Source organism: Anomalospiza imberbis, chromosome 20 (assembly GCF_031753505.1).
Source record: "Anomalospiza imberbis isolate Cuckoo-Finch-1a 21T00152 chromosome 20, ASM3175350v1, whole genome shotgun sequence".
Taxonomy (NCBI): Eukaryota; Metazoa; Chordata; class Aves; order Passeriformes; family Viduidae; genus Anomalospiza; species Anomalospiza imberbis.
The window spans coordinates 7,330,930-7,345,673 of record NC_089700.1 but is presented as its reverse complement, the minus strand read 5'-3'; the positions used below and the strand labels follow the sequence as shown (position 1 = coordinate 7,345,673).

Genomic DNA, 14,744 nt, shown 5'->3' with positions numbered 1-14,744 from the left:
ATGTTGCAGCTGTTGAACTTGCAGACTCTGGATGCTTTTTTTTTTGGTGGCCAAGTGACCCCTTTTAGTACCAAACTGCTACTAGACATGGTCAGACTGGAAGTGCTACCTGGTACAGTTCTGCATCTCCCCTCAAACCCCACTGAATTTGTGTGTAGTCTTGGGCTTCTTGCAAGAAAAAGGGAACCTTTTATCAACCTAGGTTTTGGAGTCAGCCCTTATTTCGTTTTCCCAGGCAGTGTTGTTCCTGGCACTTCAGCCATACTGCAAATGCAGCATGTGTGGGCTTTTTGCTCACACAGTTTATTTAAGAGATTGATACAACTCAGACTACTGCAGAAAAGTCCCTCTGCTCAGAAATGTGTAATAGATATTTGGCAGTGCGACTCAAACATTTGTCTTGCTTTGTTCCAGCAGATGATTTGAGATTATTGATAGGACCAGGTTTGTGCACGGTCTGCTGTTGAACAGGAATTCATCAAATATTTTATCTTGGAAGGCATTGAGCTTCAGTTCTGTCTGATGTCCTTGTACAGATCCTCATCCCTTGGACTTCATAAGCCGGCACTGAGTTGCTTCTTTGGGCATCTGGTGCCAGTGCCATGCAGATGTTGGGTACCCCAGGGCATCTCCACTGTCACCACATGTCTGTGACAGGAGTTGAGTTGAGCCCTAAGGAATCTGATCATCCGGTGGATGCTCTTATCTCTGTGTGCCTTGTGTTGCATTAGAGGAGAGGCTGTGGCTGCAGCAGTGGCACCCTCTGCAAGACTTGACCAGACTGGGTTATCCATGTGTTGGGAAATAGTTGTGGGAGGGTGGCTTTTGTACTGACTTGCTTAATATTTGCTGGCACACGAGGAGAGCTCCCGTACGGAGAAGCGTGCCTTGCTCTGTGTGGCTGCAGCCCAAACAAAGGGACACTGGACACTGGTGGATGCTGTGAAAGGAGCATTTGCATGGTTTAACAACTGGATCAGTGCCTAGTTGCACAGCCTCTGATTTGACTGAAGCAGCTGCCTTCTTCCCAGCAAAGGTCATCTTCGGCTCAGAGACACTTAGTGTGTGTCTGGACAACTGGATGGGATGTAGGCAGGGAAAGAGTAGACAGGGAGCTGGGAGAGTGCTCATTTAATTACAGCCCTTTGCTTTGTAGTTCCTCCTTTGAGACTGAGTCCAAAGCTGTCCACATGGTGGACGTTTGACCATGTTCAGTGAAAAGACCCTCTGATGGCATGGATACGCCTGAATGTTGCTGTGGGTTTGGGGGGATTTATGTTAACTAATTTTCTGTAGTGTCTGAAGTGTTCACCTCACAGCTACAAGTAAGATGTTGACTTAAGGGATCAACAAACTCTCTAAATTGTTGGTGCTCTTTTGATATTTGCTGGCTGTGACCACTCACTCCTGATAAAAACACTTCCCAGGCATTGTCTATACAGTCAGGTGTGTTGGCATAAAATCATACATAGCCAGCAGTTATTAAATGGGAATCCTTTTAAGCTTTGAAAGATGTTTTTTTAGGGTGTAGTCTGTGTGAAATGTTCCTTGGTTAACAGAAATGTAGTGATTATTAGGCGCATGACTTAGACTAATAATCGTATCTTAAAGTACAGGAACTTGCTGTGATGTTCCTGATGTTAAATCCAGGCCAACAGCTCCAGTCCCCATACGTAAGAGTGGAGATTGAATCTTGTTTATCATTACATCAGTCTGCAAAAAGGAGATTTATAAGAGCAGAATTGTTTGCACGACATGGAGTGACTCCCATTGTATAGAACAGAACAGCACTCCAAAATTTCTCTCCTCTCCCTTGCCCTTTTGATGACAGATAGTTGGCAGTGGATCAAAGCACAAACAGGATTAATGTTTTGCATATTCTGTCCTACATGGCCTGAAAGGAACAGAGATGGAATTTTTCATCTTTCACTTTAAACTGCATTTAATATCGTGGCCTAGTTTAGAGCTATGCGACTCATTCCTTCCATTTCCCCTGAGGCCTCTGTTTCTGGTCAAGGAAAGCAGGGCATGACTCCCGCTGGAGCTCATCAGTGCTGCTCAGCTTCCTCCTCCATGCAGGCTGGTGGACGAGGCTGGTTTGAGGCTGGAGAAATCCAGCATCAGGAATTTCCAAGGAGCATTTGTGGCAGCTGCCATTTCTTGGGTCTGTCGCTCTGGTCACATCACGGGTGCTGCAGGGCGCGGGGAACCCAGAGCTGGAGCGGCATCCAAAGTTCTTGCCACCACCTGTGCAAAGGCAGCTGTGAAAGCTGGAGTGGTGTCACAGGTCACACCTCCAAATGGCTGCGTTCACTTTCCAAGGATGCTGTCCTGCATGTTCCTTCTCAACCATGTCCTTGGAAAAGAATGTTTGAGCCGCGTCTTGGCTGATGAATTGTTGTACTGGCAGCAATACTTCTTCGCCTTTGGAAATAGTCTGGAAATGGCGAGAAGGCGTGGAGGTGCTGGCTTTAGGGGCCGTGTCAGTGCTGGAGCAGTGTCCCCCTGGAGCCTGTTCCTCCCTGGAGCGGCACCGGAGCGGGCACATCCCTGTCCTGCCCTCCCCTCTAGCGGGGAGAGGCGTCACTGCAGCCGCTTGGGCTCCCCACGGGCGTTTGGGGGATGTTTTGTGGCTGCGGGATTTCATAGTGACCACAGCACAGCGGGAGTGGCAGCAGCGACTTGGAGTGGAATATGGGAAATACGGGAGCATTGGCTGCATCTTCTTTGACGCCCTCTGTCCATGGATGTATTTGCAGAGGGGACAGTGGATGGGGTGAAGGTGGTTCGGATACATGAGTCTGACCGCTCTGTAAATCCAGGACAAAACAAGAGGTCCAGGGAAGGAGTAGGCTGCAGGCTGGTCAGAGTTGCTGATGAGAAGAGGAGGAGGAGGCTGCTGAAGGTTAGTTTTGTTCCAGACAGCATCCCAGCTACTGGCAATGGGTCTCTTGCTCAAATCACACTCGTCTTCATTCCTGTTTTCATAGTCAGTTATATTCTGAGTGAATGTGCTCCTCACACAAACCTGCTACATCTATGTCTGGTATCAAAGAGATGCCAGAGTTTCAGCAGAGACAGATGGTGATTAATTGGGCCATGTCTGGCCTCCTCCACGCTGAGCTCCTTAGGGTTGAATTTTGAAGGGAGCTAAAATAATGATCTACAAATTTCAGGATCTTCTCCTGTCATTTGTGGTACTTTTGGCTATGGCACACCAGGCTTGCCAATTGCTGTGACAAGGATTTTTCTTGGCAGGTAGAAATGGCTGTTCATTATAATACTAAAAATGTTTGCATAGCTTGAGTTCCTGAGCAGTACAAACGAGACTTCAAGGGCTCTTTCAGTTGTTTTGCCTTACTGTGGAGTTTGAGGAACTTGTTCTCTAGCTAAATACACACTTTTTCTTCAAAAACCCCATCGTGTCTTTAGCAATTCTACATGTAATGAAACATCTCCCCCTCCCTTCTGACCTCTTTCTCTTGCTTCCCCAAGTCAACTTCTTGTAAACCCACAGGGAACTCAATTGGAACTTATGTTCTGGCAGGATTGCCAAAGGAGACATGCAGGAGGGAAGCCCAGAGCAACCAAGAACAAAATTATTTTTTTCCTTCCTCTATCTGAACTCTGGTTTTCATGGGATCCCCTGCCCTGACAAAACCCTTGGTATGTTTTAAAATGCTTTCTCCCTGTGGACCTGCACAAACATAGTAAGTTCTCAGTAATACAACAGATCCTGTACCCTGTCTCCAGTGCCTGGCAGGGCGTATGTAAATGTACTGTGAAGCAGAATTAATTGCTGAGATCTCTCTGCTGAGGTATTGCTTTGGGCTGTAGTAGATAGGCCTAGTAAAATTCCACAGCACATTAGAGATTGTGCATATTAATATCTCATCTAAAGCAGCATAATACATCAAATTTCTCCTTTCTGGTCATATCTGTGCTCGCTCAGTCTGATTGTCAGGTTTATTACATGCTGGTTTTGTGGGTTTTTACACTTGATTGCTGACACTGGACTATGAATTAATATGATCTCCATAAAGGTAATAAAAACCCAGAGATTTTTGCCCAGAAGTGAACTATGTGTTTGGCTCTTGGCCTGCCATATTTGGCAGGGGTCACTGGAAGTCCATGCAAAAGCATGCAAAATCTTGCAGGGGCAAAAATTCCTGTAACGCTGAGTTTTTAAAAGGCTTTTGTGAGAACATGAAGTGGCAGCTGAGCAGAAAGTGAGTTCCTCTGTAGTGACAGCTGCATGCAGGAGCAGGGAGAGTTCCCCTTGCCTTACACAATCAAACCAGTGAAACGCAAGCCTTTGCTTTCTGCGTGTTTTAAAAGATGTTAATGTTTTTCTCCTTTCCTTATGCATGCAGGAGGCAGACAGCGGGGAAGAAGAATGCCGGTCCCAGCCCAGAAGGTAAGATTGTCACTCCAGGCTCACAGGAGTCCTCGAGGATGCCTTGCTGTGTGGAATGTTCCACAGCGCTTTTTCTGTTCCTCTGGCATGTCCTGCAAACACACTTCACTTTCTGCCTGTTGTTGATGTTGCACAACCATCTTAAATGAGCCTTACTGAAAAATGGGTTCTAGTAAAGGGTTTGCTGCAGCGGGAAATGGGAAAAGTCAGACTGCACACTAAAAAATAAATATGGGGAACAGTTGGCAAAGATGTCAGTGAATATATTCTCCAAACTGCTGTTTCTGTAGCTCCCTCCAGTGTCCTGTTTTGCTTCTCAGGATTTAGTCCACCATCAGAGTATTCTGAGAGGTATAACCAGACTAATAAACTCTTGTTCTCTGGTTAAAAAGTCCCTGTTGCCATCAAGGGTGATCCTGATCTATACAGGCACCTGCTGCTTAAATAGCACGTTCAGTGGATTTGTGGATATTTGCTGTTGATGCAGGTAGTCAAATTTATGCTCCAAAATTAGGAGACACTGAGAATTTGCAGGGATTTTTTTTGGTTTGTTTGTTTAATTGGGAATGCTTTGCAGGGAGGTGTTCACCTCTTGTAAATGCTGATTTCAGTTGCTTCAGGAAGAACTTTTTTTGGTAAATGTTATTTGCTAAAAAATAAACATTGAAACTCAGCTGATTGAACGGTGACAAGTAATGGTGATTTTTATAATGTTGGTATAGTCTGCAGGGTAAGACTTCTTGGGGTGTTGTGAGCTTTATCTCCTTTCCTCTAAGCCATCAAAAAATTATTTCAGCTGAACTTAATAAAAGCAAAAATTGTATATATCAGGTGACTTCTCCAATGGCAGGAACACTTTCTTGGCTTAAAATGTTGCATCCAGATTTTGTGAAAGGCTTCAGATTCCCTGCAGAGGGAGCAAAGGGGAAGTGAAGGTGAAATGGTTCTCCCTTTATGAGCTCTCTGGCTGTCACGGTTCTTTGCTTAATGGTGTTTGTGTGAGTAGGTAGCAACAGAAGCCATAATATCTAGCATTTCAAATACTTGAACGAGATCTGGGCTTTGTGTTTTGGGGCCAACTTGGATAAATCTGCAAAAGAAAAGGCTGTCCTGTTTGCACATTCCCATGATTTCACTTTAGTTCTGTGATTCTGTGGCTCAGGGAAGGTGACTGCCCTGTTTACTTCAGTCTTCTAGCCCTAAATGTTGATTTAAGAATTGCTGTTTCTTCATTTTACAGCTTTCATGAGTGAGAGGAAAGCTGGAAAGCACAATTCCCGAAGGCTTAAATTGAACTCAGCTAAACTCCAATTTTTCATTTCACTCTTGGCTTTCCAGCAGTCACAAGATCAACTCATGACTTGATCTCAGTATACATAATGTATTGGAAGGGATGGGAGGTATTTAATTGTTGTGGGCACTTAGCAACCATTGTAGGTTAGGTCTGAAATGAGCATTTTTTTAATATATTTGAAATAACTTCCTGGGGTAGGAAATGACAACCTGCTGTTGATGTGGTGATCCGAGCTCTGTGACTCCTGTTACTGGGGTCACAGAGCTAACTAAAACCAAACTCCTTCTGGGGGAAAACAAGGGGGTGGGTGTTAAATGTGTTTGATTACAGTAGGATAAAAATAATAGAGTCAGATGGGGTAAGTAGTGAACCTGGAGTCCTGCTGTGGAGGAGCAGCAGCAGATGTCTATAAACACTTCCTGAGTATATCTAATCCCCAGTTTTCACAAGAACATAGCAAGTAGCAGCTATTAAAAATCCAGGCAGTAAAAAGGCTACAGATTGAGTTTGGCTTAAAAGGAAAAGTGTGTTTCCAGCTGCAGTGTCAGTCAGGTAGTGCTCTGCAGTAGCCTGACATTCCTCACTGCCTGCCTGGGCAGGGCCCAGTTCTCCTGTGGCTTCATTCAGGTGACCTGGCTGCAGCTCCAGGCAGTGGTCACTGTTTGGGGTGGGATTTTTTTTTTGCCGTTTGTAAAATTCTTCTGATGAGGAGACCTTTTGTCTCCTGTGGTGATGGAAAATGTGTTCACATGCTACCTCAGCGTTCAGGCATCAGACGTGTCCAAACTCATCCTGGTAACTGGACACTGAAGCCAGGAGTACTGCTGTGGTAGGACTAAATGTGTATTTGCATAAATAAAATAACTTTTCAAAGATTAAATAGGATCCTCGTGCACAAAGGTGTTAATGTTCGCAAGGGAGTTAGTGAAGACCTAAGCAGAAGCACATGGACTTGTTTGGTGTTAGAAGATTTTTTGCAGTGGTCAGTCTTGGCAATCATTGGGTAGAGCCTTCATTTCCATTCCCGTGTCCCCACGTCTCTGCACAGCCTGGGGATTGCTGTCTCAGAAGAAATGTTACACTCAGATCCAGCTCAACAGCACTGCTAATCCTGTGGTTAGCAAAATCTAGATAGCTTCTTGTGTTAGGTTTCTGCTGTTTATCTTTCCTCCCTGATGAGGTGTGGGATATATATTGAGGGGAGGGGAACATGCAGGAAAGCCTGGCAGCAGGGTAGCGGGAGGAACAGTGTTTGTTGAGCAGAGACTATGAAGAGCAGCAGACTAAAATGTCCCCCAAAGAAGCAGAGAAATAAATTACAAACGGAAGCTTAAACTTGTAGGTGATCACCACACTTAAACAAAATTATCTGTCTGTTTGCTGACCTGTGCTTTTTAAGATCTAACACCAGAGCGGCCTGTGATTGCCTGGACTGGGTCTCACAGAGAAGAGAGAACTGTGTGAAAATGCTGTTTAAACATAAACCTGCTCTACAGAGCATTCAAATGACCTGACAAGTCTGCACTCGACAGCACCATCATGGACTGAGGAGCTTTCTGCTTTGGAAATTAGCAGAATCTGCTTAAACTTTTGTCCAAAAGATGGAAAGAGCTGTCAGAGTGCAGAAAGAGAGTTCCTGTGTGCTCTGCAGTCATCCTTGGAAGGTGCTTGAAATGGCATTTCCTGTCGAAGAACTCTTTTGTGTTGATGCAAAGAGGAATGATTTGTTTTCCTCTTGAGGAAAGTACTTGGGTATAGTGAACATAGATCTGACTTCTACAAATATTTCTATCCATTATTAAAAACTCCAGCAAGTTAATGCTGCCAATACCTGAAGCTGAACAAATAGGTGAAACCAGCTTGGCTTCTGCAATATTTTTTCTCATTCCCAAGCCCTGCTCTGTGTCCAGCTGTAGCAGTGATCATTCATGCAGTTTATGGGTGAGATCCCTAAAGCCCTGACACAGATCCAGGCTCTTGCTCTGGAGTCCCTGATCGAGCCAGTCCCTGTCACTCTTGGCTAGTGGAACCGAGACAGTGCTGCATAAGCAGATGTCCTGAACAATCTATTTATTACATTTATTACCTTCATAGCTATGTTCTGACATTTTTATTAGGCTGTCTGGAGGCTGTGGAGCTAAACTGGCCTGCACATCCCTCCTGTCCCCAGACACACTGAATACACTCTTAATGGAGCATCTGTGTTAACGAGCTCTTTGCAGCATCCCAAAATTGGTTGTTAAAATTTACCTAAAACACACATGTATTGAGCTGTGAGTTGTGTTTACGCCCGCTGAGGTATTGACATTCAGGTTTTGTGTGCTCTGTGCCAAGGTTGCAGGGATTCAGCATCTTTGTTTTGCTGACAAACGACATCTCCGGGCTCGGGGCAGCAGCGGTGCTGCAGCTGCATTGGATTTGCTGTCAGGATCTGCTGCTTGCTTTTTTGGGTTTTATGTTTTAAATCGTGCCTCTATTTTCACACCATCATGATTTTAGCACTTCTGTGTGCTTTGAAACCACTCTGGTTGCTGAAATGCAGCATTTGAGGCTGCTCAGTAACTGAGCATATAAAATTGGGTGAGCTGTATTGCCTACTGAGGCTGCCAGGAACTTCAGAGGGATTCTTTGAACTTTTATGGCCTGGCAGTGGGTCAGACTAAAGTCCATTTGCTCAGGTAGAGCTGAGGAGCCTGTCCTTCCTTCAGGTGCCACAGAAATTACGTCCTGCTTGAAATCTGAAACTTGTTACCTGAACATGTTCTCAGAAAGTGCTTGTCCTCCCCTCTTCAAGTGGAGGCAAGAGTGTGGTGTTAAATTATAATTTAAAAAGAAAAAAAAAAAACCCACACCTTCTGCAACACAAGTATAGTTACCTTCTGGTTTGTTTTTCTTTTAGTCAAAATAGTTCCTTCCAGGAGTGAACTGGGAAGGAAAGCAAATCAGATTATTGGCATGATAACAGCTGGATGTGCCAAGTTGCCTCAAGGTCTCAAGCTGTGAGTAAATACCTTTGTTTTAGGAGCAGAAGACCACAATCTGATGCAGGAGCTGATGGTTTATAGCAGGATAAAAGTTGCTTTTCAAAGAGTAAGTGGAATGGGTGCATGTCCTTTCTTCTACAGGGCAGCAGCTCAATAAACTGTAAGCCACCGTGTTTGATTTTTAAACTGAGACCTGTTGTACAATATGTGTTAGTCCCTGCGAGAAATGGGGGCTGATCGTGTGATACTGAATTGACTGCACTTCCAAAGGCTCATTCACACTCCACACTGAGGTGTGTGGTTCTGCAGCATCCTGTGACTGCTGTGACTTTTGGAGATGTGTGTCATCACCATTTGGTGCTCCTGTGGCAGGCTCCTGCCACTCCTGGTTATCCTTAAAACCTACCTGGTGTTACAAGAGACACTTCCAAAAAGCCATGTGTTGAGAGTTCTGGCAACTAAACCTTCCTTGTGCTGTCTTTGCTTGCTGCTGCAGCTGCCAAACAATTATTCTGTTGGTACTTGAACAGTAGCTGGATCTTTATTGGGTGTGCAAGACAGTTTGTTAAGTCCATCTTGAGTAAGACGGGGCTGTGTGTGTGCTCTACAGGAAAACGTGTGTTTATCCGTGCTGGAGATTACTAAGCTCTTGTAGTATGAACCTTATCTTTAGAATGTGTTTCCTGAATTCATCTTTCTGTCTTTCCTTTCAGTGACAGCTCAGCCTCTCTCTGGCATTTACTACAGCTGCTTGGGGAGAGTGTAATGCCGAGATAAAGAACAGTTCTGGTCATTTGCCAGCTCTGCTGACCACCAGAGAAAGTTCTGTGTGCCAGATTCATTACAGTGGCCTTTTGGAATTTTTGAATACCAGTTATTTTATCACCAAACTGCGAGCAAAGGTATTAAACTGGCAGTAAAATTTGGGTTTATTAGATTAGTAACAGGCATCTGCAGGGCTGATTCTGACTGCAAGGTCTGTGTTTGTGGTTGCAACGTGTTCAGTCCAGTCCGATGACATACCTGTGGATCACAATAATGTGTGAGATGATTTCAGGTGTGATCTTCAGGCTGAAGGATCAAGCAGAGTAATATCATTGCCTTGCCAAATTACCAGGTAAACACAGGGAGCTAGTTCAAAATCTGAATGCATATGAAAAGTGGTTTTGAATTTGTCATTCTAAGCATGTGAACGGAGAATGAGGAACAGGGCAAGGATAAGCTGGGGAGTAAAAGGAATGAAGGTGGGTCAGATCCTTCAGCTACCAAAAGGGTCCAGAGTCCAGAGCAGCTGCTCCCATGCACTTGTGCTCCTTCAGAGGGTCACAGAGGAGGGGTTGACCAGGAGGTGGCTTAAGGATTCCATATGTGCTTCTGTCTCCTGCTGAGCATGAACCAGGTGCTCTAAGCTAAAGGATTTCTGTTCCTTTAGAATAGAAACTAAAATTCCCTTTCCTGGTGAGACACCTTCACAAGACTTCAAAGTTAAACATGAATCTTCAAAGTTTTCAGCATTTCGTGGATTTCAGACACTTAAATGTATTTTGATAATCTGAGCCAGGGTTTCTGGACTCATTGCCATTCAGCTCTTTCGTGTCTTTGCATCAAAAACATTCCTTTATAAAATTGGGTGAGTGGATGGTTTGACAGTTGGGAGGATTTAGATCTTTCTTTTCCACAGGTCACTGAAATAATACATTACCTACCTGGTGCTGCTTGTTGAGAGCAGACATTGCTGCCTGTGTCCCTTTTCCTGCTCGGGTCCCTTCAGTCATCTTTGCTTCAGGCTCTGTAAAAAAGGTGTAATTGAGCATTGACCTCTCTGTGTCAGACCCTCGAAGATTTAAGGATAAGTAAACTATACAGTGATTGGATGTGGGACTGGTGAGGGAAGGGTTTAATGAACTGATAATATTGCAAAATAGGTGTTGAATTCTCAACTAGGCAGCCTAATCATCGATCATGATGGGCAGCTGACCAAAGGGCTTTAAAAGCAGGGGTTTGTTCTTTCAGTGATGCTTATCTCCCTACCCCTGTACTTGGCTGATTTCTTTGCTCAAGAACTGGAAACAGAAATACTCTTTGACAGCTTAAATAACCAAATTTAGAATGTGGCTTCCTGTTCTGACTGGTTCTTCAGGATTAAAGTACAGTTTTGCGTGCTTTCCCTGTTCCTGCCTCCCCCCGCCTTTTTTTTTTTTTTTTTTTTTTTTTTGGTTTTGTTTTAACTAGATATGGGCTCCTTTAAAATTACTTGGTTAAGTTCCCCTGGCTGTGTGTAATCCAGCTGGTGTATGTAAGCCCTGCCTTGGTGGGTGGTATGTCTGTTATCACTGGGAAAGCTTTGTGTCTGTGCTGTACTCTATCTCCTTCTGCCCTGCGTGCATTGGCTTGTTTATGATGGCTGCTACTGAAATCTCTTCATGTTTTCCTGATAAATTGGACTGCAGAACACAGAAGTTTTCGTCTCCCCTGCCAGAACCATCCAGAAGGCTTCTGACACATCAGCTTCTCCTCCGAGGTGGAGGCAGCAGTAGGAGATGAGTGCATGAGGTGCTGCTCTCAGCCAGTTGGTCTCTACCTATTTACAGGTTTGCTGCACTAATTTAAGGCTCTTCCCAAATAAATCATCTATTTGGACCCTTAATCCACTCACACTCATCTGTCAGCTCTGTTCAGTGCTTAAAGCCATGTGTCCTCACGGCAAAAGGATGACTTAACTGACTTCCCACCAAAAATGCAGGGTCATCAGGTCCTTTGACCCTCAGAGAGCTCAGCGTGGCAGCAAGTATTTCAAGGCTACCCCTTAGGACTCTTTTCCCATCAGAGCTGATGCAGACACAGCTGCCTTTGTGGACAAAGACTGAGTGTAGCTGCCGGTGAGAACAAAAAAGGACTTGGCCCCACCTCTGCACACGGAAATGAACTTGCTACCTCTGTTCCCCAGCGGTGCCTGTGCAAGATTCCTGTGTTGGGCTGTGGGCAGGGACGCGTTGTTTTTAAAACTCGGTGACTTTTCATAAATACCACCGGAAGCAGCTGTTGAACAGTACAGAATAAACTTTCCACATGTGCAGTAAAGGTGGCAGAGCAGACACAGCCCTGGCACTTCGCTCGGCAGGGAGAGGATGTGCTGGGGATGAGGGGGAGGTCTGTTGGTCACAGCAGCTTCACGAGTTTTTTCATAATCCCCTGAAAACATGGGTCTGGGTTCTGCATTGTCTTTTCTGTGATACTGATAATAATGATTATGGGCAAAATTCCAATGTGTGACAGCCTCCCACTGTCCCCTTTACCTTGAACATGACCAGTGTTACAGCTGTAGTACTTTCCATGTTTGTAGGAACAGAACATTCCTTGCTTTTGCAGTGAGTACCTGGACTTCAGTCCAAACGGGCTTAATAATACCCAATCCTTGACACCCAGTGGAGTTAGAAAGACTGTGACAGTATGCTGTGTTCATTAAAGTTCTTCAGAAAGAGAGAACTGAGGGGACAAGAGAACATCTCACTGGTAGGTGTACTATAAAATGAAAAGAGGTCATCAGGTCCCCCTTAGCGTAGACTAAAAATTGAAGATGCCTAATAAAACAATCATGCTCCAGATTAAATTATGTTAACACGTGAGCAGACACTCAGCAAGCCCCTGTGGGATAGGAGTGGGTGGAACACGATGACACCCACACCTTTGTGTGGTCTGACAAGAAGCAGCAATTCAGCCTGAAGCTGTTGATCTTGGATGGAAACAGAAGCTTGATGAATGCCCTGTTTGCATGTGGACTATGTGCACTGACATGACTGGGTGTCCAGCTCTGAGCATGCCTCCTGCAAGTGTCAAATCTGGGCATGCCACTGCCAAGCCTGACCTGTGCACCGGGGCCTGAGCTGGACAAGGAGAAGCCCATTAGCAAGTGCTAGTCCTGTGTAGGACACAGGATTACTCTGTTACACCACTGCGAGATCAAAAACTGCTAAGATGCACCAGCAAGGTGAGACAGCTGAAGGTACTGTGCAAGCTGCTGTGATTGTGGAGTTTTGCAATGCAGACACCAGGGAAAATGATGACTGTATGAATAAACAATATGTTGTCAGCCTTGTCTGCCAGACTGAACACTACGAGTCAATAGGAGAGATTTGTGCATGCATGTTCTCCTTCCAGCCCCTGAAACTTCTTAACTGCTTTCCAGAGGCAGCTCTGGTAGCATTCCTTCTGCTCCCCCCTCCTGAAGTGCTTGCTCAGACACCCCTCACACTTTTTTTTTTCCATTGTGCTTCCATAACTGGTTCTAGCTGCTTAGTGTAGCAAAGGTTTGGGGATGGGTGTTTTTATGGTGTGTCTCACGTGCTGTATATAGCTCCAGTTTATTAGTTTGTGTGGTGTTCAAAGGTTAAATGGGATCCTGCTGCCCCACAGGCTTGTGGCGTCACGGTGCCTTGCAGGATTTGCTGCCTGTCCTACTGGTCCCAGGGCCTCCTGGGGAGTGGGAGATGCTGAGCAGAACTCAGACAAGCAGTGCCCTTTTCCCTGCAGCAAAGTGTCATTGCGTGCACTGGGCTGGGCAGCGCCTGAGACCCCAGACAGGCGTATTTACATCTTGTCATGCAGTGATTAATGGCCCTGGCTCACATGCTCTGTTGCAGCACGGCAGTGATTTAGGCTGCTACCTGTCATCACTGCAATTTTGTGCACTTTAAATTCTTTGTGTATTTGTCCCAGCAGAGTGCACCTGCTTCCAGCCAGGAGCAGTTTCTTGGCTGTCTTGTGACTTGCTGCCTGAACTCCATCTCGTGCATCCCTTTCTTTCTGCCTGCTCCTTGCTCCTGCATGCTGAGAGATCAATTTACTGGGTCTAAACTTTCACTCGTGTCTAAACATAGGAGCAATTTTGACAAAGAAACAGAGTTGTTCCTTAAGTCTGATGTTGAAAGCAAAACATGAAAATAACACAGCACTTATTGCTGTTGTCTAGTTGACAGCGTGGTGATGGGCCCAAGATTTGAGTTGATCTTGGAGGTCTTTTCCAACCTTAATGATTCTCTGAGTCTCCACAAATGGACAGTGGGAACTGAAATGCTGATCTCACTAACATGTACCTGAAAGCAGTGGCACTTTCAGGCTGGGGTTTCAATCTTTATGGCAACAAACCCAAGTTCAAATAGATTTTATTATGCAGATTTCAAGATACTAACTTATTTGAGAATTTCCTATTTCTGTTCTCTAAAGGTTCAAACAGAAAACAAATGGGGTATTTCTGTCATCACTTGGTTCCCTGGCATATGGAGATGCAGTGCGTGGTTGTATTAATCCAGAACTAAGTCATTTACAAATCTATTATCTATATGTTATGAGTAGCTGCTTGTAGTTAATCACTGCACTTGTTTTCAGCAGGCTTTAAGGGCTTGCCTTGTAATGGTAGTTACGTGTAAGAAATCTGACGTGTCTGGACAGTACCTAAGTACATTTAGTCTTCTACAATGTTTGAATAAAGCCCTTAAGTTATTAATTAGAATAGAACAGAAGTTCTGGGCTTGTTTTTCAGTCTGTGAATGTGTGGTATGTGTTACTACTGAATATGAGGTTCTTGCCAGTCTCTTGACCTCTGGAAGGATTGAGTTACCCTCCATTTCTTAGTCCCGATTTTTCCATTGCTTCTTGCAACCGACTTTATTTCTGCCTAACAAAATGATTTTTTTTGGCATTGCAGCAAGCTGGCACTGCATTTTCTTTACAGCTGTGAGGCACCATTACCAGAGCTGCGCTCCTGGCTATATAGGATGACATTGCTGAAATTGTTGCAACCAAACAATACCCTAGCAAAACTTGCAGAATCACAAGTTCCACTGCTTTGCCCTTTTCTCTGCCCATCCCTGAAGTGGAGATGGTCAAGACCTTTCAGACAAGTGTCTTCCTGCTCCTGTCAAGTCTCCTGTCAAGACCTGAAGCAGCTGCCATCACACTGTGTTGATTTTTTCAACCTCTTTCTGCTTCTCTGAAACTTTTAGTTAATAATTGGAAATAAAGCTGATGAAGCTTTTGGCTTCCAGCTCTG

At 44.8% G+C, this 14,744-nt stretch overlaps 1 protein-coding gene across 1 annotated transcript in view; it reads left to right on the top strand.

The window, feature by feature from the left end:
* The window catches only part of SSH2 (slingshot protein phosphatase 2), a 90,533-nt gene that overhangs the window by 23,533 nt on the left and 52,256 nt on the right, over positions 1-14,744 (top strand). Inside the window, exon 2 of the mRNA XM_068210504.1 lies at positions 4,374-4,417. Coding sequence (XP_068066605.1) covers positions 4,374-4,417 — 44 coding nt within the window. The remainder of the gene's footprint in view (positions 1-4,373; positions 4,418-14,744) is intronic.